Source organism: Ochotona curzoniae, unplaced genomic scaffold (assembly GCF_017591425.1).
Source record: "Ochotona curzoniae isolate NIBS_2020 unplaced genomic scaffold, NIBS_Ocur_1.0 scaffold_4505, whole genome shotgun sequence".
NCBI lineage: Eukaryota > Metazoa > Chordata > Mammalia > Lagomorpha > Ochotonidae > Ochotona > Ochotona curzoniae.
In genome coordinates, this window is record NW_024467118.1 from 46,025,297 (window position 1) to 46,049,364 (window position 24,068).

A 24,068-nucleotide genomic window follows, 5' to 3' on the forward strand; every position below is an offset into this window, starting at 1 on the left:
ATCACTTTAAAATTATATTTCATTTTGAACTACATCTAGTCAAAACTCAACAGCTTAGGTGCCTATGACTATAATACATTTAGTATTAAATGGAGGAATCATCTCTCTGATGAAATGTAGTATTTGTAAATTTTAGCGTGTCCAAATCTAGGCAATAGATTGAGAAGTCTATCTCAGATGCTGCATTAATTTGCAGGCTTTAAGATATGACTTACTAGCCTTAGGGAATTTCCCATAGTTACAGCAAAGTACTGTGATCAGATTTGAAGGTGTTGCATCCTGAGTGATTCCAGTTCAGAGCTAAGTATTTGTGCCACTGACACAGTGGTGTGAGTTTCTTTGGTCACCTATGATTTCCTCCAAAATGTAGTTATGTACTGCTTACTGTGAAATTGGAAAATCTGTTCTGTGTGTGTTCTAATGGATGTAACGGTCATTAAGTATATGAGTCTTCTGACGTTGTAATCAGATGTGATTCAGTCTGTTAAGTATCCATGAAACAACATCTGCTTCACAGAGTGACCTTCTGCTAAAGAATACTTAGCGTCTATTAGTAGATCATAGTGCGGATCTGCCTTATTTGAAATGCACTAAACTAGAGTAGTCTAATGCTGTTTAGCAACTAGCTTGTAATAATTTATTGCAGTTAAATAAAGCTTTAAAAAACTCCATTAAATAATTATAGGGATTATATGCATTTCTAAAACCTTTGTGTTCTACTGAAATTACCCATTTAATTTCAGGGTTGGTTTGTTAAAAAAAAAAGGCTGAAATCTAAAGGCACGTTAGGGGAGCTGTCAGATGCTGTTTTCTGTAGGTGTTAATAAAACCAGATGAAAAAAATATGAAACAAATTAAAGCCAAAAGCAATTTTGCCATCTGTTGTATATTAATTAGAACTTTGTGTATCAAGGGTAAACTTGCTTTCAGAGAATGTCACTGAATACCCGCTTAATAGAATTATATGCAAATGTATTAGGTTATGGGTCTATATGTAATTTTTAATTCATATACAGCTGATCCCCAAGAAATTGGTAGAGTAAATAGATATGTATATATGCATAAATATATATAATGAGTTTTCTTTCTTTCTTTTTCTTTTCAGAGCAACCTGCAAACAACCAAGGCCAGTCTACCCTGCAGCCTTTGCCACCTTCCCACAAGCAGCACTCTGCACAGCATCATCCATCCATCACTTCTCTCAATAGAAATTCCCTGACCAATAGAAGGAACCAGAGTCCGGCCCCGCCGGCTGCTTTGCCCGCCGAGCTGCAAACCACACCCGAGTCCGTCCAGCTGCAGGACAGCTGGGTCCTTGGCAGTAATGTACCACTGGAAAGCAGGTAAGTCTCTTACATGCGTGTGATCTTCAGATCATTGTACCAGCACAAAAACTGTATCTTATACAGTAGCCAAAAAGGCAGAATTCTTAACTCCTACACTTTAACAAGCTAATCTTTTTTCATTAGGAGAGATTTGCATGCCATAGTTATTTATTCTGTATTTTGTCTTAAGTACAGTTGTCTATTGATGGCAAAACTTTCAGGTTGTTGGATTAGTAAACTTTCCCATTCTTACGCATTTTCCCTACAAGAGATGAGAATTAAACTTTTTACTATTATTAGCAAAAGCATGACAAGAAGGGTAAATATGAAAAGTGTGATTCTCAGTCACATGTTCCTTGAGCCAATGCACATGTTTACCTTCTACTTGGTTTACTTTCCCATACTTAGCCTATGTTTTGTTCCTTACATCAAAAAATCAGTGGGCTCTGAAGTGCAATACTTTAGCACATATCAGATGACCATTTGTTAAGAATGTGTAGTTTCTTGCACCATGTGGGAGATGGGACGTTCCCTTGCACTATGACATTCCCTCCAGAAATATTTCCAGCATCCATTCATGTTTAGGCAATGCTTTCAGGAAGTTCATCCTTTCGTTGAACCAGAATTTCCACCTCTGACATTTCGTTCCAGTTTTTAGTACAAGTGCTGCCGAAGTGAGCACTCCACCTCTGACATTTCTATTACGTAGTGATAATTCCAGCACTAGCAACACAGGTCTGTAGAAAACAATTTTTGTCTCCATTTCTCTCTGACTGCCCCCCCAGGTGCCTCTCGGTCTTCCAGGGATTTCAACAGCTTTACTGGTCTTTCTGCGTATGTGGAGTGTTTCAGTGAGTTGCTTCATTTATGGCACTTAGCGTAAGCTAGCTCACAGGTCATACTGAAGTGTAAATAAATAAAATCTACTTTGAACTGGTCCACTATTAACTATTTACCTGTACATGATATTTCACCTGGTACTTCACATTTCTTCATACTGAGTTCATACTGAACTCAACAGTCAGTGTCACTCTAATGTTATGAATTCGCACAAGCCAGGAATCATATTGGTCTTTATTGATAGGAACTTTGCAGCAAAGTTTTCCATATCCTCCTGTTATTCTTTATTTCTCTACTACCCTAAGGTTCTAGTAGGTTCTTAGAAGGCAGATGATCATAGAAAACACTGCAAATAGAGGATTCTAGATCCCCTTGAGAGAATTTTTTCCTGCAGTGTTCTGTCTTTTAGAGCATCTTCCTAACTCCAGCATTTAAACTGGATGCTGGATGGTGCAATGTCTCCCAATGAATAAATCACTATTTCTTACCATTAGATGTATGATCTAAACCAATACTGCCCTGAGGAAGAGCTAGCAGGAGGTCTTCACTGTTAGTTGTCAACAATCAAAATTTTCTGTCTCTTCTTTCACTCTTGACCTAAGAACAAGGGTCCAAATAACTCTTACCTTTTTATCTATAGTGTCAGCCAAGAGTACTTGAGTTTTATTGTTTATTTTGTATTATTGAACACTCTTGTGGGAGAAATTAGAAAGAGAGAGAACAGGAAAAGTAGACAAGCCAGAAGATTTCTCTTCACTTGAAACAAAAAGTCATGTATCCATTTTTTTTCTCCCGAGGTTATTAGCAGAGCTAAATTTACCCTATGTAATTAATTAGCACCCCCTGAACAAGTAATCAACACTAATGCACTATTGTCATTTGGAAAAATCTTATTAGGAAAAAAGTAATCTTCCAATTGAGTCATCAAATTGAATATGGATAATTACATTGTAGTTAACATTAATTGTTTTGACAAATTTTTATGAATTATGTTGTGCTAAAACATCAGAGGTGTGTTTAATTCTAGTGATGCATAGCACAACAGTGTCAAAAACTGTCAATACTCTAGAGAGTTAGTATTCTGTGAAGCTATGCCTTTTAGTAAAGAATTTGGAATAATTTTGAGAAAGATGTATTCTTGCTGCTCCTCATTTCATTTGTTTGGTGAGAGGGTAAGGAAAAAAACAGCAGATTAGAAGATAATCCATTGTACGCATGTGTGACAGTAACTGGGTTCTCTATATTCAGACTGTCTACGATCTCACTCCCAGAGTGAGTGGTTAGTGAGATTGCTTTTTTCCATTTCAAAGTAGTACCATTAATGAACCATCAATGGAATTGCATTATATAGTTTTATGAGTTGACATAGAAAGGAAATCAACCAGTTGATGTTATCTCACTGATCAACAATAATACATCTAAAAATTGTGCCCCATGCTATCCAATTTTAATCTAGAATAGTTTTCTCATTGCTTTTTCCCTTTGTCCGGTGTCCACATCTTACAGAGTGGCTGATCAAAGGAAATGGTATTTCAACTTGCAGATACTCAGCATTTCCACCGAAGCAGTGATGTGAAAATTTCACACTGTACTACTGTGGTTTCTTTAATAGTCTCACTTGGTTGGAACTCTTGAGGTGAAGAACCAGTCTTATTTATCATTGATTTTTCTTTTTTTAGTTAAGGCTCCCTGTTGAGTATGATTCTCAGACTCAGTTTCAGCTATATTAACAACTTTATCTAGACTTGTGTCTGCCTTTAACTATTTTTTACTCTAGTGTATGGTTTCATCTTTGGCAATTATTTAAATTTATGCATATTCTCACTTTACTAATTCTCACTTTTCTGAAACTGTCATTTAAGAGTTATTAGCTATAAAGTATAAAATGAATTTATGTGTAGATGAAACTCAAGATTTTTTTTGTCTCCTACCCTTTCCTCCTTCCAGCACATTGGTAAAAGTTACAAAATAGCCTTTTAATAATCCATGAAAATCTCAGTAGTAAGTGGATGACGAGAGGGTATAAAGCTTTCTGTCTTGTCTTGAACGTTCAGTGAAGCTTTCATTCTTATTTATTAAAAAAGCATTTTTTTCCACCAGGCAGGTACCTCCTTTCAAAGAGATGTTTATTTCCTCTCACTAATGAATCTTTAGCAGGTGCTACTGCTTGAGACAATCAATATCATGGTATACTCCACATTTCTGAGTAAATAGAGCAGTTCTGGTCCATCATCTCCTGGGAGCTTGGCATCTCCTCCAGCCACATCAAGATCCAAATAAGCATTTGCAGTTCATAAATGCATTCTTGCTATCTTGTTTCCTGTAAATAAGTTAGTGCTTCTATGTACATATAATATCAAGTAACTGCTTACAGTTTTTCTTGTGATTCCTTTGGTTTGAGCTCATTAGTCCTAAGTGCTTTAAAATCACTTTTAGGGCATTTGGTAGCCTAACTTGTCCTTTGTTTGCTTTATACTTCAACTATTTCGGTGTATAATAACACTTGTTTCAAGAATACTGAGCAGCTAAGGGAAAGCTTAGCATTGACCTATTGCAGCAGCAGCATTGAAAGGTAGAGTACAGTAGCTCCCATTGAGAAGTCCTGACCTTCAGCAATGTTAAAGTTAATTGCCTGCAGATTTCTCCTTTATATATATGAATTAAGCAGCTTAGTAGTTACCTATTTGATGTTAACAAAAAGGTTCATTTGTAGCCATTTAATAAATGATTTATTAAACACTTGTTTTATTATGAAGTCTACTTTGGCATTGATAGTTCATTAGTTATGTTCCCATAGCATTTACCTTGCAGTTCAGTAATGTTTTGCTAATTATTAATGTATGAAATGCATATTGAATTACCTCTTTATTAGTGCATTTTTTTCATTTAAATATCAAGATGTCCTGGGTTGCTTCAATATGAGATCTATTACCACATCTTTTAGAAACACAGAATACTTAAACAGAAGTATTGTTTATGGAGCTGTTATTCTTTATACACTCTATTTGCTTTAAAATAGTTCTAGGCAGGGAAAGGCAAGAAAATCATATAAACAAACGGTCTGAGTCAACTTTGCTTATAAGAAGTATAGGCAGGGCCCAGCACAGTAGGCAAATGGCTGAGGTCTTTTATAAGAGACATATAGACAGCCTTTGACACTCTGTGGCCTGGAGGCATCACAGGAGAAGTTTGTCATGTGAAAAATTACACCTCTTCCCACTTACTGGTATCCAAGTACCATTCAGTAGGAAGTAGTGGATCTTCCATAGCTGAACATGCAGCTTTGTGCAAAACTTGTTTGGGAAGATAGCTCAATGACTTCAACTACATCCTTTTGTTAAAGATAGCTTGTTGGATAAGGAAGAGGACATTTAAGTTAGTGGTTGAGACCTCCATATTTCATAAGAAGAAAGGGTGTACCAGAATTTGCTAAGTCGGTAGTTACACTTAAGGTGCACTTCAAGTTGTGTCCTAAAACTTTGTTATTGAAAAGGGAGTTAAATCTAAAAGCTATTGTAGGGCTAATTCATTGTCAAGGCTCAAGGGTAACCATTTAGTTCATCGCCAGAAACAGGGTACTTTGTGAGTAGAAGGGCTAAATCACACTGGAACCATTTCATAAACTAACGTTTTTCTGAACATAAAGGATGTATGATTAACAACCAACATGTTTTGGCATGAAATTATGTTGATTCTAAACTCCCATTGTCATATATCTAAGGTAGATAAGATTTAGAGATCAAATGGGACAAGCAGCCTTTGATTGTATACAGGCACTGCTCTAGAATTTTTCTTGTTTCTGTTTCCAGATTATGGCAAGTGCCTAACTTTTTTCCACTCTCCAACATAAAAAAAAAAACTCCCAACCTTCTGTTGGCCTCCAAAAGGCTTGGCTCCTGCAGTAATATGTAAATTATTTCTCTTTAATTACCTCTCAAAATGCCAAGACAATAATTGGATGAAATTTTATTCAAAAAAATTTAAATTCAAGTATTGAAGTATAAAACATACATTCATAAAAATGTAAGCCAAAGATAAAATCTTGTCCTACGTTTTCAAAAAAAGAGCATTATGCTTTGCTTTTATAAGATCATTCTCCTACACTGAAGTAGAGTCTCCTTTGTAAGATTTGAGATAATGTTTTAGAGATAGTTACTAAGATAACAGAAAGAAAAAAGCATTTTTTTAAGAAGTAGTTAACTATGTGTTTGAAAGTCAGAGTGACAGAGAAAGAGAGGTCATCCATCTTTTATTCACTCTGCAGGTGGCCACAGTGGCCAGAGCTCAGTATGTGGCAGGAACCCAAGCACTTGGACTATTTCCGGTGGGTTTCCCAAGTATATAATCACGGATTGAATGTGAAACAGAGCAGCTGGGATTGAAGCCATGCTCTGAAATGGCGTTCTAGTGTCACAGCAGTGGCTCAACTCAGTGGGCCCCAGTGCACCCCTGAAAGCATGATTTTTAAATTTTTTATTTACTTTTTATTTTAAAAGTCAAGAGAGAGGCAGAGGCAGAGACAATCATTCCATGCACTGGTTCATATAAGCCAAGGTGGTCTACGGTCAGGACCTTTGTCTAGGGATGTGACTTCATGACAGGGACTCAAGTACATAGGCAATCATCTGCTGCCTCCCGTGGTATGCATTATCATGAAGCTGCAGTCATAAGAAAAAGTGAGGCTTAGATCCAAGTACTCAGTCATGAGTGCAGGTACCATAAATAGCATCTAACTGCTGTGTCAAATATCCATCTCTAAAACTGTTGTTTTTGATATCAGAATATTACTAAATAGCTTTCAATTTATATCCTCTACCTGATTGTTTATCAGTCATCGTATAATTAAAATGAGAAATTGAGTTGTATACTGAGAATAAGGACATTCCTCTGGAGTGAAGGACATCCCAAAGGATATCGGCATTGATATATGCTCTAAGTAAATCCAAGTACTCCAAGCATAAAATTAAAGCAGGATGAATTTTAACAGAATAAAATTTTTTGGTTTTCTTACTGTCCTTGTCACTGAGTAAAAAGAAGGTGGGTCTTTGTAAATATGACCCCCAAATCTGCTAATTTTGTTCTTGACAACAAAATATCTCCAAACAATGGTTGAAACTACCTTCAGTTCATATGTTTGAAATGTTTGCAATGAATCCATAGAAGTCTTCATTGGTGCACTCTCTCCATACTAATCAAAAGTTAAATTCATATGATAATGTTTTAAAAATTTAGGTGTCCGAAGTTAAAAATAAATATAAAAAATTTTAGGTATCTGTAGGAAAGATGGGAGTGTTACTTTAACTGTAGCAGGCAGCTTATTTTTAATAGCAATTAAGACACCAAGAAAATGGACAGTAGTAATTTATGATAGACCCTCAATGATTTTCAAAAATACAGTTCCAGTAAATTGCACATACTGTATTCTCTGGCAATATTTGGTTTCGAATAATGAGTAATCTGTATAAAATATTTCTATAGGATCACCTTAATTTCCATGGCACCTAGGGAAATGAATTCCTAATTTACTTCTAACACATTTCTAGTCAGTTCTCTGTGAACATGATCAAAGCAAAAGGTCATCTGTGCCGTGATTCTGGTCCTGGTTAAAGGTTGTGATTGAGTCATTATCTTCTTCTGAACGTGACCTATTCGTTTTGAAGCACCTCTCCTCCTGTGCCTCAGCAACTGTCTTGTCAGCCTTTGATGAAAAATCCTTTTACTAACTACCCAGGAAAATGGTTCTCAGATCCCTTGCCTTGTGATGTGTATTTGTCTACATTTGTACATAGGTGGACACCTCTGTTTTACCTTTACTTATCACTCCTGCCTGTGACTTATTTTGTAGAATTCTTGTTCAAATTTAGAGTTCAGTTTTTCTCTGGCATCTCATCCTCTGGATTGGCACTGGTTAATAAATACTCTAAGATGATTTTATCTGTTCCTGAATTTCTTTTTTTTTTCACTTTTCCTATTTTATTTCTTTCTACTTTAATTTCAAACTTCAGGTGATACCACACTCAGAACTTTCTTCTCTGCCCATAAAAGTACATTTGTAAGTTACTCAGCTAAGCTAAATAGGTTCTACATGACAACCTCTCTGATACTATCAGGTTCCTCTTCATAATTTCTTAGCAGCCTCTCTCTTATTTGGGTCATGTAAGCCTACTGCTAAACTTACCTTGTTCCCATTATATCCTACACTAATGTAATGTGGGATGTTTGCAAAACTCACTGTACTGAAGGACACACTCAAGTGGGAGACAGACTTTGGTTAAATGTAAGCATCCCACTGCCTTGTGTAACTTTTGACATGGTATTTGTGAGTTTTTATTTTGTGGTTTTGTAAAATAGGATTTATGATACTTCACAAAGGTATTTTAAGGATTCATTGAAATAATATATATATAGTTTCTTATACTAGCCATTTAAAAGAAAAATTTATTTAGTATTTAAAGTGAAAAATGACAACTACCAAAACAATACACACTTGATGAAGGCAATAACAGCTGCCAACAAATTCAATCCTGATTCAGTTTGTGGACAGTTGGGGTGTATATTTCTCAGCTTTGTGGATATTGTTAGTAAACTTGATCCCTAAATCTGTAATCTAATTTGGATGACTTCCTGGCGGAGACAAGCTATGAAGTAAAATTTTAAAGACATGTATCCAGCATGTGAAATAGCTATTAATTTGCTGGTTGAGATGTCTGAATCCCATATTAAGATGACTAATTCAAGTCCTGGTTCCACTTCTAGTTCTACTTCCTGCTGAAGTTCCCCCTGGGAGGCAGCGGATGAGGGCTTAAGTACTTGAGTTATTGTCACCTCTGTGAGACACTTGAACCGGGTTCTGTGCGAATGTCTTCAAGCCCGGCCCAGCTTGGGGAATGAGCAGGTGAACAGAACATCTTTGTCTTTCAAATAAAGTGAAAAATAAAATGAAAACAATTTTTAAAAAGACAAGATTAGTTTTTTGATAATGTGACATTCATAATATAGTGAAGAAAGTACCTGAGATGGTGATGTGATCGTAGTAATTAATAAAGTTAAGTTCATAAGTATGAATTCATTCAATTAACAGATACCACTAAAATCCTACAGAAGACCAAAATGAAAAGTTCAGCTTCATTATAAAGGATCTAGAATGTTATGATTGCTTCTGAGAAAAATGGAACAAACCTCAGAAAATCTTTTTATATTTTAAATTGTATTTATATAAAGGAAGCAAATTTCATGTGTTTTATAGTATATATTGGGATTCATCTGTTTTACACTACAGATTGATGAGCATAGTGATACGTCCTACCCCACCCTCCCTCCTGATGACTTAAATGACTTCCTTAACAGTCATCTAATATTATCTCTTCCAAAGAATTTATTAATGAGATATTAATGCATTTGTGAGGTAGACTTAGAAAGAGAGATCTTCCATCCACTAGTTCGCTCCTCAAATGACCACAACAGCGAAAATCAGGCCAGGTGGAATCCAAGATCCCAGCACTCTGGTGCCCCTTTGGGAGGCCAGTGATTCATACAACAACCCAACCCATTGTGTTACAACAACAGCCCTAATATTGCCTCCTTTTGAATGCCCACTGAGATTAAAAAGCCTGCCTTGGGGAACATGACCTAGTGGCAACACTTAGCTAGAGCTCTTGTCCCAAATTCTAAGTTCAAAAAACTAAAGATTTATTTATTTTTATTGCAAAGTCACATATACAAAGAGCAGGAGAGACAGAGATGAAGATCTTCTTTCCGATGATTCACTCCCCCAAGTGACCACAACAGCTGGTACTACGCCGATCCAAAGCCAGGAGCCAGGAACTTCTTCCAGGTCTCCCATGTGAGTGCAGGGTCCTAAGGTTTTAAGCCGTCCTCTTTTGCTTTCCCAGGCCACAAGCAGGGAGCTGGATGGGAAGTGGAGCAGCTGGGATTAGAACCGGCGCCCACATTGGATCCTGGCACATTCAAGGCGAGGACTTTAGCCACTAGGCCACCACACTGGGCCCAGAAAAAATTTAAAACATTTTTATATGACAGAAAGAAAGAACTCAGCCCCCCAAATATGTGTACTTTAAATAATGCACATGTCATTTTGTGCATACATAAATGTGTGTCTATAACATTTTAAAAAGGAATAAACAGTTTTATAATCTAGTTATAGTTCCTTTAATTCATCTAAAATGTAAGTCTTAAACCTAATTATTGAATATATGTGAACTGTATATATTAAAACTAATCATATTGTAAATATTTTTCAATTCTATCTAAATTTTAAAAAATCATGTCACTGAAACTCATTTCAAAACATTAAAAAGTACGTAAGCAAACACAAACTTCAAAAATTAGGTAAGAGTGTTACTGTCTGCTCCTGTGCTGGGTGGAACTCTCAATCCTTCCCAGAGGTTACCTTGTTGGCTGAGTATGGTCTTCACTGTTATCAGTCAACATTTCTTTTAAGTATGATGTCAGTACAAGTCTCATAGAGAATAAAATTTGAATATTTTCATATCACTCTGGTTTGTATTTTAGATGAAGGAAGGTACATTTCTATTCAGAGCCATAAATGCCTGCAATACTTTCATATAACCTTTAGCAAGTTATTAAGGTTTGGATTTCCTTAAACAAGATTTCATAATGAACATGCATAGATACTATGGAATGTTTTGTGAAGTTTAAATTTGATTACATTTTGGGGAACAAGTGACAAGTATGGGATCAATATGTTTTATTAAAAACTCTTTCCATTCTTCAAACTAACGTTTTCTGCACTGCCTTATCATCTAATTCTTATTTATTTTCACATGATGAGGAACTAGGATACCTTCAGTATCTCTTACAGCACAGAATTTGTTTTATTGTGTGTGAACTTCCAGCTATTCCTGAAATGCTTCTGTTTATCTAGCTTAGAATATTACTGGCCAACAGTAATTAAGAGAATTAATAATTAAATAACTTAAGCTCTTGTCCAAACAGCACATAATAATTTTAAGATGTCCTTTGATTTCCATGTTACATACTTAGCATGTTTAATGCTTCCATATCACATATCCAACATTTAGTATATAATAACTGCTGGCAGTGGACATCATTGATACATTGAAATATGTGATGTGATGGTTGTACCATTAACTAATACAAAATTTCATAAAGACAGTAAAGCTGTTTCAGCCTTCTTAATGGGAGGTGGGAATGACTACATTGAATCCAATTGTTTAGTTCCTACCACTTCCGAATTTAAAAATAACAGAATTTGATACTATAATGTCATGTCTTAGTTAAAATAACTCATCCTAGAAATATATTTATTTGGTAGCTTCAAACATTTCTAGAATTGTGATTCTACCTAAACTTTATGTAAACCACACTTTCCCACAAACTTAACCTGGAAAGGAAATATGGATGACAGTAAAAACTTTGAATGTTTGTTTACTTCCCCTAGTTACCTTAATACTCAAAACTTTTACCTCCCGGTATTCAGAGATTGGTTAACACATGACACTGTACTTGTTATGAACAAATTTAGTATAATTAAAAGTTGATACAGCGGCAGTTGCTAAGATATTCATATTTTTATAAGTTTTTACATAAAATACAAAGGCAGTTTTATTTCAAACCAATTATTATACAACTACTAATAGCTCATATTAATTCAGGTAGAAGCAGTGAAATGTATCTTATTTATAAGCTTTTCACTTAAGACATTTTTCTTGCTGGGATCACCTCCTAGTGTGAAAGTTGTCCAAAGATAATAGCACATCAATTCCAAAGTGTAATAGATTTGAGACCCCAACATGCTATCAGCATGAACAAGTCATGTATCAGTCTCACTAACTCACTGTGTCACAGCTAGAATCATTACATATTTCTTCTTTTGTTTTCACATCAAAAGATATTTATATTCTAATGTTGATGACTAACTTGGGGGGCATGTTTAATTTTATTATTTTAAGTATATTTTAATGCATATGAAAATTAATTTGGGGTAATAATGAGACAATAGACACTTTAACTGAATGTCTGAAAATACTCTTTTAAAAACTACATCTTAGGTATAATATGTGACTCATTTATAATGCATTGATAATTAAATTGATAGTAATGATCTGTTTCTGTCAGAAGCAAATGAATCAATTCAGTTTGAACAAATCTTAACCAAATATTTGAAAATTTGTACACATATGCACATTTTTAACAGCAGTCTCTTCAAATTTTAAGAGAAATTTGATGACCAACATGCAAAGTGGAAAATAATCGATTTTACTTTATTATTGAGTCATTGCTGCTGTGTATTATTATTTCTTAACTGTTTTTACATTTGTAAGCAACCTTTAGAAGAGCCTTTTCAGTTCTTAGATATTATCTGTTAGTTTTTAATCCTTGGTTCTAGCTTTTGTCAAATACTATGCTGCTTCCCTGGTTATTGAAGAATTTATTTGAAGATCAGACCTTTCACTGTTTTTTTTTTTAAATTTTCTGTCACCAGTTAAGCACTTTTGTTACATTTGCTCACATTTTCAAATAATTTTTGTTTGACTTTAATTCATACAAAATGCAGAATGACAAAGAGGGAGGAGGAGAAAAAGATCTTTCATCCACTGATTCACTTTGCAAGTGTCTGCTAACGCCTGGGCTGGGATAAACCAAAGACAGGAGCAAGAAACTTCATCAGTCTCTCACAGGAGTGCAGGGACCCGAGAACTAGAGCTATCTGTAGCTGCTTTCCCAGATGCATTAGCATGGAGCTGGATCAAAAGCCAAGGATCCAGGACTTGAATCAGCATCTGTATGGGATACAGGCATTCTAGCCACAGCACTGGATCCTCTGAGGGTGTGGAAGCACACCCTCTTGACTGTCCTAAGAGCAGAGAGTGCGGGTCCCGTTGGTGTTCTGCTCCCCTTTCCCTCGGTAGGAGGGTGTGTTTTTCGCCACGTAGTTTTGCAGATCAGAAGCTGTCAGAGTGTGATACTGCTGCACTGGCCTTGACTGACACTGCTTCTTCCTCACCCATTTCAAAAATGGGAAAGTTAGGGAGAAGGTATACTATGCAGGAAAATATTCTTCATTTCACTTTCTCCTTCTCAGAATACTAGATCTATAGTACTGTTGGGAGGTCGTTGTTAGTGAGCATGTGTCAGCATATACCCAATGCATCTAAACTGCTTACAAGTGAGCTTTCTGAAATAATGTGCTATAGTACATAGAAGGATTTGAGGCAGTTATTTCTAATTAGGTATATTTTAAGAGGTAATAAATTGGAACATTCTAGAGGGAAATAATACATAAAAAAGGTATGTAGACTTAAATTCCTACCCTTTCCAGAAAGATTAGAGAAATAGCTTTGTCTCTATGAAGTATGGGAGCAGTGTATGAAGCTGTAAATGCTCAAGATGAATGGGCAGCCAGACTTACACATGACTCAGAAATGCAGGTATTCAATTCAAAGAGAAGAGGAAAAGAGAATGTTAACAAAGGTGTTTACGAAATAGAATACTATGCTAGTGAGTGTTTACACATATGATAACACAACTACCTTAGGAAACTACCAGAAAATAATAGCTATAGGTCTTTCATGTGAAGAAAAAGTTGAAAAGTAGCAGTGACAGAAGAAAGGACAGGGGAACTTATTCGAGAAAATTTAATAGGTAAAATTGAAAGTGAAGAGATGTTGAAAGGAGAAATATTAAGAGGATGATGACATAGAACAGTGAAAAATGTGAAAGCCATTTGACTTTGAGGTCAAATGAATCAAGCCCTGTCTTGTATAAATTCCATTTATTCTAAATTGACAACTGGAAGTGAGCTAGCAGCAGTGGCTTTTGCAGCAGGAGTCTTTGGATCAATTTTCTGATGTGTTATCCAATTTTGATAGGCATCAAAACTGAAGTTAAGCTTAAGAACTTAAGCTAAGATACTCATATGTTAATTAATACCTTACTACAGTTGTTCGGAAAGTGTGGTTTTTGGGGCAGCAACATCAGTTGCTGGGGCTCCACACTCGTACCTAGTGTTATGTAACAAGCCCCGGTCAGGAGATTCTGCTGTAGACCAAAGCATCAGAATGCGTGGGAAGGCCTTCAGTGCATTTCTGCTCATATTGGCAGCCTAAGCCTCATCTATGTTGAATTCACAAAGTTTCACCAAAACCTGTAGTTCCATAACCACCATTGTTGGTCTGCTTGAAATCAAAGAGAGGTAACACTGGAATATCTGTTGCATGGTTCAAGGTGTTAGTGTGGTTGGGATCCTCCCTGTCTATTTACTGTGGCCTCAGCTGACTCTTAGTTCAGGAACGTGAGGAGCCGCTGAAGTCCAGTATTCGTGGCTGATGGAGATTTCTTTCTGGTAGGCATTTAACCGCAGTAAGAAAGTGTACTAGGTATCTGTGGATATTTATTAAGAATCGATTGCCTGGGCCTGGCGCAGTGGCGCAGTGGCCAAGGTGGCGCAGTGGCGCAGTGGCGCAGTGGCGCAGTGGCGCAGTGGCGCAGTGGTTAAGGTCCTCGCCTTGCACGCCCCAGGATCCCATATGGGCACCGGCTCTAATCCCGGCAGCCCCGCTTCCCTTCCAGCTCCCTGCCTGTGGCCTGGGAAGGCAGTCGAGGACGGCCCAAAGCTTTGGGAACCTGCACCTGTGTGGGAGACCCGGAAGAGGCTCCTGGCTTCGGATCAGCATAGCATAGGCCATTGCTCTCACTTGGGGAGTGAATCATCGGATGGAAGATCTTCCTCTCTGTCTATCCGCCTTTCCAATAAAAATAAAATAAATCTTTAAAAAAAAAAAAAAGAATCGATTGCCAAAGAAACACACAAGACCTCAGCCTTGAATTACAATTGGAACTTTCCTACATAAGCTTGCTTTCCTTGATTTTCTGTTTAAAAACAGCCCAAAATATTACTTTTCTCTCCTTCTTTCTTTTTCTTTTCTTTTCTTTCTTTCTTTTTTTTTTTTTGAAAGGTAAGGCAATAGATAGAAACAGATTTTCCATCTTCTGGTTTACTCCCAAATTCCAACCATAGCCAGGACTGAGCCAAGCTGAAAACAGGAGGCAGGGATTCAATCTGGATGTGTCTGTAGGTGGTAGGCACCCAAGTGAGTCATCTTATGAAACCCATAGGCAGAAAGCTGGCATTAGAAGCAGCATCCCGGCTTAAACCTGGGCATTCCAACATGAAATGCAGTTAGTTGTCTATCGCCTCTGTATCAGAAGTCCAACCTCCCTTCCTCCGTTATTTTCTGGAGCACATAATTTTATTTTGTTAAGAGTTCATTTATGTATATTTGAAGGGCATGGAGAGAAATCTTCCATCTGCTGGTTCACTCTCCACTTGGCCCCAAGGGCCAGGACTAGTCCAACCAGAAGCTGAGATCCCACACATCGGTAGCTGTGTCCAATGGTTGGGACCATCCTCCAATGCCTTCCCAGCACATTAGCAAAGAGATGTGTTAAAACCATAGCAACTGGGACTCACACCAGCACTCATATGGGATACCAGCTACCTAAGGTCATGATTTAACTCACTACACCACAATGCTAGCTGTAAAAGGGTGTCATTTAAATGAACTGTTTTACAGCCTTTTAATTAGTTGCAATCATTTGCTAAATATACTCCTAACCAATAAGATAGTTGGCTTTGGAACTCAAAATTGAGACTTTAGCAGTAAGAATTCTGCAGGAAGTACACATTTAAAATGTTCAGATTACCTGGCTTATAGTTAATGTTATCTTTCAAAAACATCATCACTTTCAAATTTATGCTGACAGATATTTTGAGCTAATTTACTTTCTGTAGTATTTTAATAATTATGCTCTCAATTAAAGGCTATAAGTAATTAAATGAGCGCTAATCGACAGAATGAAAATTATGCACTATAGCAATTAAGTGTTCTATATTTTAGCAGTGTTTTAAAATATATTATCTTAATGAATTCTAGGCAAGCATCCATTGTTTTGACATCATCATGTGACTACAAAACTATTTCGAACTTGGTAGTTAATTTTATCCTTCATATATTTCCAAGTAAATTTAATCCACAAGTGTTGGATTCATTTGCTTTAGATCTGAAAATGTCATTTTGGAAAAATTGTTTGATGTTGAGGAAATCTTGTGAGACATTTAATAAGCCTCTTAAATCCAGAAAGTTACATTTTGCCGGAGGGAAAAGGAACCGATACCTTAAAATTTCTTTGGCTCTTAAGCGAGAACTTTGGATATTGAAAAGGTTATAAATTTAGCCAAATAAAGTCTGTCCTTTACTTGGAACATTGTCTTTGAAATCAGGACATATAATTTGAAGAAAACAATCTGTACTCTTGTGAACTTTTTAGTGGTTTGCCTACAAACATCAGTAGAAACTTCAAGCCTTTTTATTTGAGTCTGCATTCATTGTAACATGAATGATCCTTTGTCCAATCAAGAGGATAAGCAGGGGAAGAAAGCCTTGGCGTCAGCTTTGCAGTAGTGCCTCTCTCCTGGGTGTTGCAGTAGATGTTATACACAATAGAAATATTTTTCTACATGTTGCTAATAAGGTTTCAACTGTGCCTTTAGGACAAAAGTTGAGCACCAACTGCTATGTTCGTTTTATTCTAATCAGTGCTGTGTTTGTTAATCTCTGAACGAGGGTTTTAGCACGATACAATACATTGAAGAAAACCTACTATTTTTTAATGATGATAACCATGTATAAAGCTAATTAAAATTTCATTCGGAGGTGGTGCACTTTCCTTTTGACTTTTATTTCTGTCCTCAGCTCTCATTGAGGAAATGAGTCAATCACTTTGAGTAACACATTTTCCAGGAATGCATTTCTTTAGGGCCCATATATTTTCCAACTTATTAAACCATGTACTTAAAATTAAAGGAATATGATTATATTAATCCCTAAATAAAAGACTAGTATTAACACATTTTTCCCAGTGACTCTCCTATGCTTGCAACTTATATAAACTTACTAAATTATAACTTATTAAATTTTATATTTGATCTTAGGGTTTTTAAAATGTGCATTGATGCATTTATAGTGCATGTAATATACTATGAAAGGCATATTTAAAGTTATTTGAAAGATCCAATTACCTTGCCACTGAAAATCTAATGATGGTAAGTTTACTTTGTTTGGAATGTGAAAATCAATTGGAAATGAAGAAATGCTAAGAACAAAATGTGTCTGCTAACAGATGCAGTAAAAAGAAGCAAAACCAATCATAAGAAGTAGTTTAAGTGGCCTGAATGAAGAATAAGCAGAAGTGATGACTGGAAATATAGAAGTAAATGAGTATATTATGCAGGTGCAATATTTAAGACGTGACATGACATTTCATTTCAGTGTAGAAGAAAATCTGAAATGAAAATGTTACTTTGGCCCCCTCTTTTTTTCTGACAAGTAGATTAAAAGAAAGAATATGAGGTATGAAAATGTGGAACTTCTCCCTTCTGGCAGAAAGGAAAAGAGAGGGTTGAAGGAATGCTGTGAACGGGTGAACGTGAGCGTCTCTGACGGGCTGACTCCTGGGCAGGAAGGGACGCACAGAGAGCAAGGTGGAGTAATTGAGAAAACACCCCATGTCTGTCAGAGCTTAAGGATAGAGTTAGTAAACCATGACCAAGAAGGCAGGAAAGTAGAAAACAAGAAAAATTAGGAAAGTCAGTGTTTGTCCTTACTAATTTCAAATATGTGACATGATCCATAGAAAGATGTGTCATGGAACCCAGTAAAAATATAAGCTAGCACAGAAGATATATGTTGAAATGAACAGATTGGTTGGAGGGCAGATCAATAAAGAAATAGGTCTTCGAACTGAAAATGAAAAAACAGCAGTCATTAATTGGGCTTAATGTAGAATAATCTTTTCCATTCATACGTCCGCTGCTTCACAGCCTTCTGAGTTAATGATGCAACGCAGTTCCACCGTTCTTGTCTCGTTGTTGCTGTTGTTAAATAGAATCCCCCTCAAGATTCCAAAGCCGCAAAGCAACTGTTAGTGTTCAGTGACCTTCTGCACCAGCTGTCTTTTGGGCTTTGAAATTGATTTTCCTCATCTCAGTCTCTGATAGTCGCTCTTCAAGTGTGCCCCTCTAGTTCATCACTGGAGTGAAAACAGAGGCACAAATAGCTGAGGCACTGGAGGCAGGCGTCATGCAGGGCACCGTTAGAAACATCAGAACAGCATCGGCCTGCGCCTGTGTGCTGTGTGTTGAAAAGAAGCTGCTGTGCGGCAGCCTTATTGCCGAATACAATGAGGAGCATTCTCACAGGATTCACTTTTTTTTTTTTTGATTGCCAAATATGGTCTGAGGAGTAAAGACAATTTTCTGCTTTTACTCTTCAAATCTCATGTGGATGCCAGGTCAAAACCATACATCTTTGGATAGTAATGTTTGCAGCATATTTTAGAGGCAAGAAGCAAATTCCCAAAGCTGTGTGACCTGTCATAAAGTCATAGGACTGGAGAGACTCGTGACATACAGAAGAAGTAGGTGCCATGTAGAAAATTAGGTGACAGATTCATTTTCTCGTAGGGGAAAGTCCTGGTGAACTTTTTTTTAATGGCAGAATTTCAGTATTCATTTATCTGTTCACTCACTGTTTGTCAAGTTCAAAGCATACAGTGCCAGATATCTTGTCAGGTTTTGTATATCATATAGAATGATAGTCAGGACATTGTTGTCTTTGGAAAGAGGACATAAACCCCAAACTAAGAGCGTTCTAGCAGATCTGACGTCAGCCTCTCTCTGCTATGGAGAATCTGTGGACAGAGATTAGGTTGACAACTCCAAAAGGTTTCTACATGTATCTTTTACCATGTTTTGGGGCCTAATTTACCTGAGCCATCACAAATGATACCATTAACTTATAAATTATTTCAATATATCGGTTTAACCAATCTACACAAATTCATGCTTTGACTATGTATCAGCTGTTTGTGCACCCAGAGAGTAGTAATTTTAAAATACAGTGCATTGGTAACTCAGCCCTTTCAGTGGTGTATGTTTCTGTATGTATTATGCACACGTAGTGCCAAGGCCCTAAACTGATGCTCTCCTAAAGATTAGTCATATAGAGGAGAAACTAATGTACTTTTGAAATTTGAAGATGGTGTCCAAAGTAATGGGATTAAACTCTGTTCTACCTTATAACAAGCCGAATTTAAACATTAAATATTTAGAAACATTCAAGGAAAAGAGATTTTCATTTGCACTAATATTACTCATTAGTCTATTGGAGAACAGTACATCTTTCTTTTCAGTGGTATCTCAGAGTTGCATTTTCCTATAAGAAAGATAATTAATTTTGGGCCCAACCCAATGGCCCAGTAGCCTAATCCTCTGCCTTTCAAGCACCTGGATCCCATATGGATACCTGTCCGTGTCCCGGCTGTCCTGAGAAAGCAGCAAAAGGTGCCCCAAGTCCTTGGTACCCTGTACCCAGGCTCCTAGCTTTGTATCAGTTCAGCTCTGGTTGTTGCAGCCACCTGGGGAATGAACAAGAGATGAAGGATCTTCCTCTGTGTCTCTCCTTTTCTCTGTGTAAATCTGTCTTTCCAATTAAAAAAATAATAAGATAATTAATTTCATAGCTTCTGAAGCCTAATTCTTTACTTTTAAAAACATTGATTGACTTATTTAAAAGACAGACAAACAAGGAGAACCTTCTATCTACTGGTTCACTTTCCAAATGGCCACAATAGCCAGGACTGGGTCAAGCTAAAAACAGGAGCCAGTGACCATCTGCTTCTCTCATCTGAGTCATGATTCACTGAATTCCTCAAGCTCATTCACAAGAAGCTGGGTCGGAGCACAAACACCTGAGCCTTAAGATGGCACACCAATAGGAGGTGCTTGTTTTGAGAGCCGCAGTTTAACCCGCTGTGCTACAAGGCCTGTGCCCAAGCCTAATCCTAAAAAGTTTCTATCCACGATCACCTGTCACATCATAGGTTGATGTCTCAGATTCTGGAAAGTAAAACAGGGCTCTCTTAATTTGAAATCACCATCTGTCAAACTCGTTGTTTTACATGTGATAGGTATTTACTAATTAAAAGTAATGAATATTAATAACTAGATATTAAATAACAATTAAATGTTTAAATTAATACATTAAAATTATTAAATATCTGTCACATGTAAAACAGTATTGATCATAACTTTTAGAGTCTCCATAGGCTTAAGTCAAAATCTCATTTTCTCACTAAGATATGCCTTAAACTGCTTTGAATAAAGCTGTAACATTTTCCAAGGATACTTTTTCATTTTGGTCACTGCAATTTCTACCTTGTAATTATAGGTTGTTATTTACATATTTTGTGATTTTATTTATTAATTGTGGTTTCTTGTCCAAGGTCTTAAAATTTTTCAGAGACTTACTTTCCTTGTGTCTACAATGAACACCATTCTACTTATTTTACATGTAGTTATTGAGCAACTAGCATGTATCAGGAACTTTGTAAGTAAGTCTTGGAAGTATGGAAATAAGATTTAATGAGTTTACATACTAGTAGTAGAAGAAAAATAATAAATCTTTACAGTGGGTACAACATTCCATCAACATTGTATATTATTATTAATAAAAATATTGAAATCTAATTTTATTGAAATATAATAATCATTTCAGGAAATTCCAGAGGACCCAGCAAGGGAGCCTCATGACTAAAGTCCTCACCTTGCACATGCCAGGATCCCATATGGGTGCCAGTTTGTGTCCCGGATGCTACGCTTCCCTTCCAGTTGCCTGCTTGTAGCCTGAGAAAGCAGTGGGATTGGGACACTGCACCCATGTGGGAGACCTAGAAGAAACTCCTGGCTCCTAGCTTTGGATCAGCTCAGCTCCAGCCATTGCAGCCAGTTGGGAAGTGGACCAGTGGCTGGATCTTTCTCTCTGTTCTCCTGCTCTCTATATGTCTGACTTTCCAATAAAAATAAATAAACCTTTAAAAAAAATTGAACACACCATGCAAGCGAATAACTAGCAAGGCAGTAACTGATTTAACAAATACTTTGAGGAAAATAAGCATGGTGTTGAAAGAGAATGAAGGGAACGGGGCATTGGACTGGGCAGTTAGGAGTTAACATCAAGACTGAGCCTTAGATGATGAAGGCTGGCTGTAGCTATTGTCATTTTACTCCACTGCATTGTTGTGACTGGATGATGAAATAGCACACAGCACTGAGCTGTGTGCTACTTACTGTGACTGCTGTTGAACAGGATAGATACCTAGCACAAGTCTGCATTGTTGCTGGGAGTTTCCAAAATTGAGCAGACATAAAGCAACATTTGTATAGGCAAGGCATTCCACAATTGGGGGTACTGTCTACCCTTTTCTTCTTCTTGACAAAACAGATCATTTGGACCTGTAAATGTCATGGTCTAGTGCATGCCAGAATTTCTTAGAACAGAACTCCTAGGAAGATAATAGTAAAGTCTCTGTCCAACCTTCTCCAAGAGAGCTGCTTTTTTAAATGTTTAAGTCCTCTTCAGTGACACTGGTCTCAAAGGGAGTGTCTGTGGGCTGCTGAGGCTCTTATTCACTCTTCACATTGTAGAAAGAAAAAGCAAAGCATCTAATCACCGGCCAGCTGCAGTGTACAGGTCAAATCTATCAGTGCTACCTGTTTTGTACTTTGAATGTTTTTTATATCTTCAGATAATCAATAACATAACAAGGAGGCTTTCAATGACACAGGAAAATTCCATGAAATTAGAATTAGTGTCTGTAATTAAAGTCTTATTTAGAACACAGTTACATTCAATCCCTATGTATTGTTGGCTGCTTCCATGATTTAAGAGCAGAGTTTGACAGTATAGGGAGTAAAGCCTGAAATATTTACTCTCTGATCTTTCACAGAAAAATTTGCTGTTGCCTGATCTTAATGATCAGGCTACTTCTTGGCATGAACCATCTGTCTTCTCATCTGGGCCACATGCCAGTGTGTAGACGTGCCAGGATCAAATTTGTAAACCAGGGAATTCATTTGTGCATATTGATGTTGATGATGTTATATTCTTAAGTAGAATTGAAAGATATCAAATTATACTTTTAAATGTTTATGTCTTTTTTTTAACATAGTTTCTGATAGTGTGAATTGAGGCAAAATACCTTATGCTGGATATTAATGTAAATATATACATACATGTATGTATATATACACATATATGTGTATATGTGTGTGTGTGTGTATATATATATATATATAGCTTCACTTAAACCTCATTTTAAAAGCCCATAAAGAAAACAGTGTTCTGCCCTACTGCCCAATTTAAAAATGATGCAACCTGGACTCAGAACATGAGTAACTTAACATCATCCACCTGATTATAGATAGTATCTGAACTTGAACTTGAAGAGTATAGTTTTAGAGTCTTTTTTTTTAAACAGCCATGTTGAACATGAATATCATAAAAGTACTAAAACTGCTGCCTCCACTTACTCTATATAAATTTTTAAATTAGTTGTATTAAGTAGTACGAAAGTGAACTCACTAATGTAAAAATGCTTCAGAAGCATTTTTAGATAACAGTGATTGGCTTAGGATATATGAAATCATTATCTGCATGACACAAATTTTGAAAATTCCAAACTAACCTGAAATTTTCCAAGATCACATTACTAGGGACTTACAAACCCATGTCTTTTGATTTCTGATCCAGACTTCTTCCCACTACACCTGTATTGGACATGTCTTCATGTGCTACCATATCTGTGTGGCAGCTACACTATTATTCTATTTGGTAATTTTCTGGAGATTGTCTCTGTAGTTTAAATATTTGTTTAGCCTTCCCTAAGGTATAATATGCATAAAATCATAAAATCACGCATTTGATTCCTCTTTTATTTCTCAAATTCTTATGTAGTGCTTACAGTGCTCAAATTTTAAGCACTTTGTGGTGACTATTAACTCATTTAAGCTTCAAACAACCCTGTGAAGTACTTAGCCTTACTGTCTTTGTTTTGCAAGTTAAAAAGCCAAAATACAGAAGGACAAGTATCCTGTCCCAGGAAACATACCTAATAAATGGAGAGGCTGACGTTACATCTTGGCAATCTGGTTTCCCAGTTTTGTCCCTCTGATATGCCCTTAACTTCTTTGATCTATTTCATCTTTACCTAATTCATAGTGATGTAGCTGAGCGGTAATCACCTTGCATAAAGACCTTGCCATGCCATGGTGGAATACTCAGAAGAACACCTAGAGCCTCCTGAAGATGAAGGAGGCACCGTCTGTCGGTTTTACTGGATGTGTTTGGAGGTGCAAACTAAACATACCATGTTTCCAGCATCAAATTTGGAGACTTGGAAATTGGTCATTTGGCCTAAAGAATCCATTACATATTCTCTTGTCATATCCAGTTTTTGCTGAAGCATTGTTGAGTTTAGGCCCTACAGTTTTTAGAGGCCATTGGCCATGCTGTTGAGCAGCTCAGTTGCTAGAGATCTTTCTGTAGTCAATCAAAAACCTGCTCACTGGCCCCTTGGTTGATTTAGATTTGGTTTTAGAAAGTGTTCTGTGATTCCTTGCCTTCCCTTGGCTCCAGCAGATTTGCTTTCTTGATTATGTTTGACAAGAGCTAAAAATAAAGTAGTTGGGATCCCTTGAGAGTTGGCAGGCTGCCTGTGGCCAAACCTGATAGTACTCATTAGTGGGCAGCTGGCTAGGATGCAAATGTTCCCATGGCCATCCAGAACATAAATCATTCTGCTGAACACTGGCGTGACCATGCATACTTGTGTTGATATGAGTATGGATTCTCATATAGCAGCCAGTACCCATGTAGCTATAAAGGAACAAGGCTGGTTTCTTAGGGGAATTGTAAAACTGCTGTTAAGGCAAATCAAGTGAAGTTCCAAAATGGTTTCTCTTGGGAAATGCTCTGATTAAAAGAACTTTATAGTCTTTCAATA

General features: G+C 36.8%; 1 protein-coding gene across 2 annotated transcripts in view; it reads left to right on the top strand.

The window, feature by feature from the left end:
• TENM3 (teneurin transmembrane protein 3) overlaps positions 1–24,068 on the top strand; it is a 442,234-nt gene that overhangs the window by 263,222 nt on the left and 154,944 nt on the right. For both annotated transcript variants that reach the window (XM_040965819.1, XM_040965818.1), the window contains exon 3: positions 1,106–1,343. In XM_040965819.1, coding sequence (XP_040821753.1) covers positions 1,106–1,343 — 238 coding nt within the window. The remainder of the gene's footprint in view (positions 1–1,105; positions 1,344–24,068) is intronic.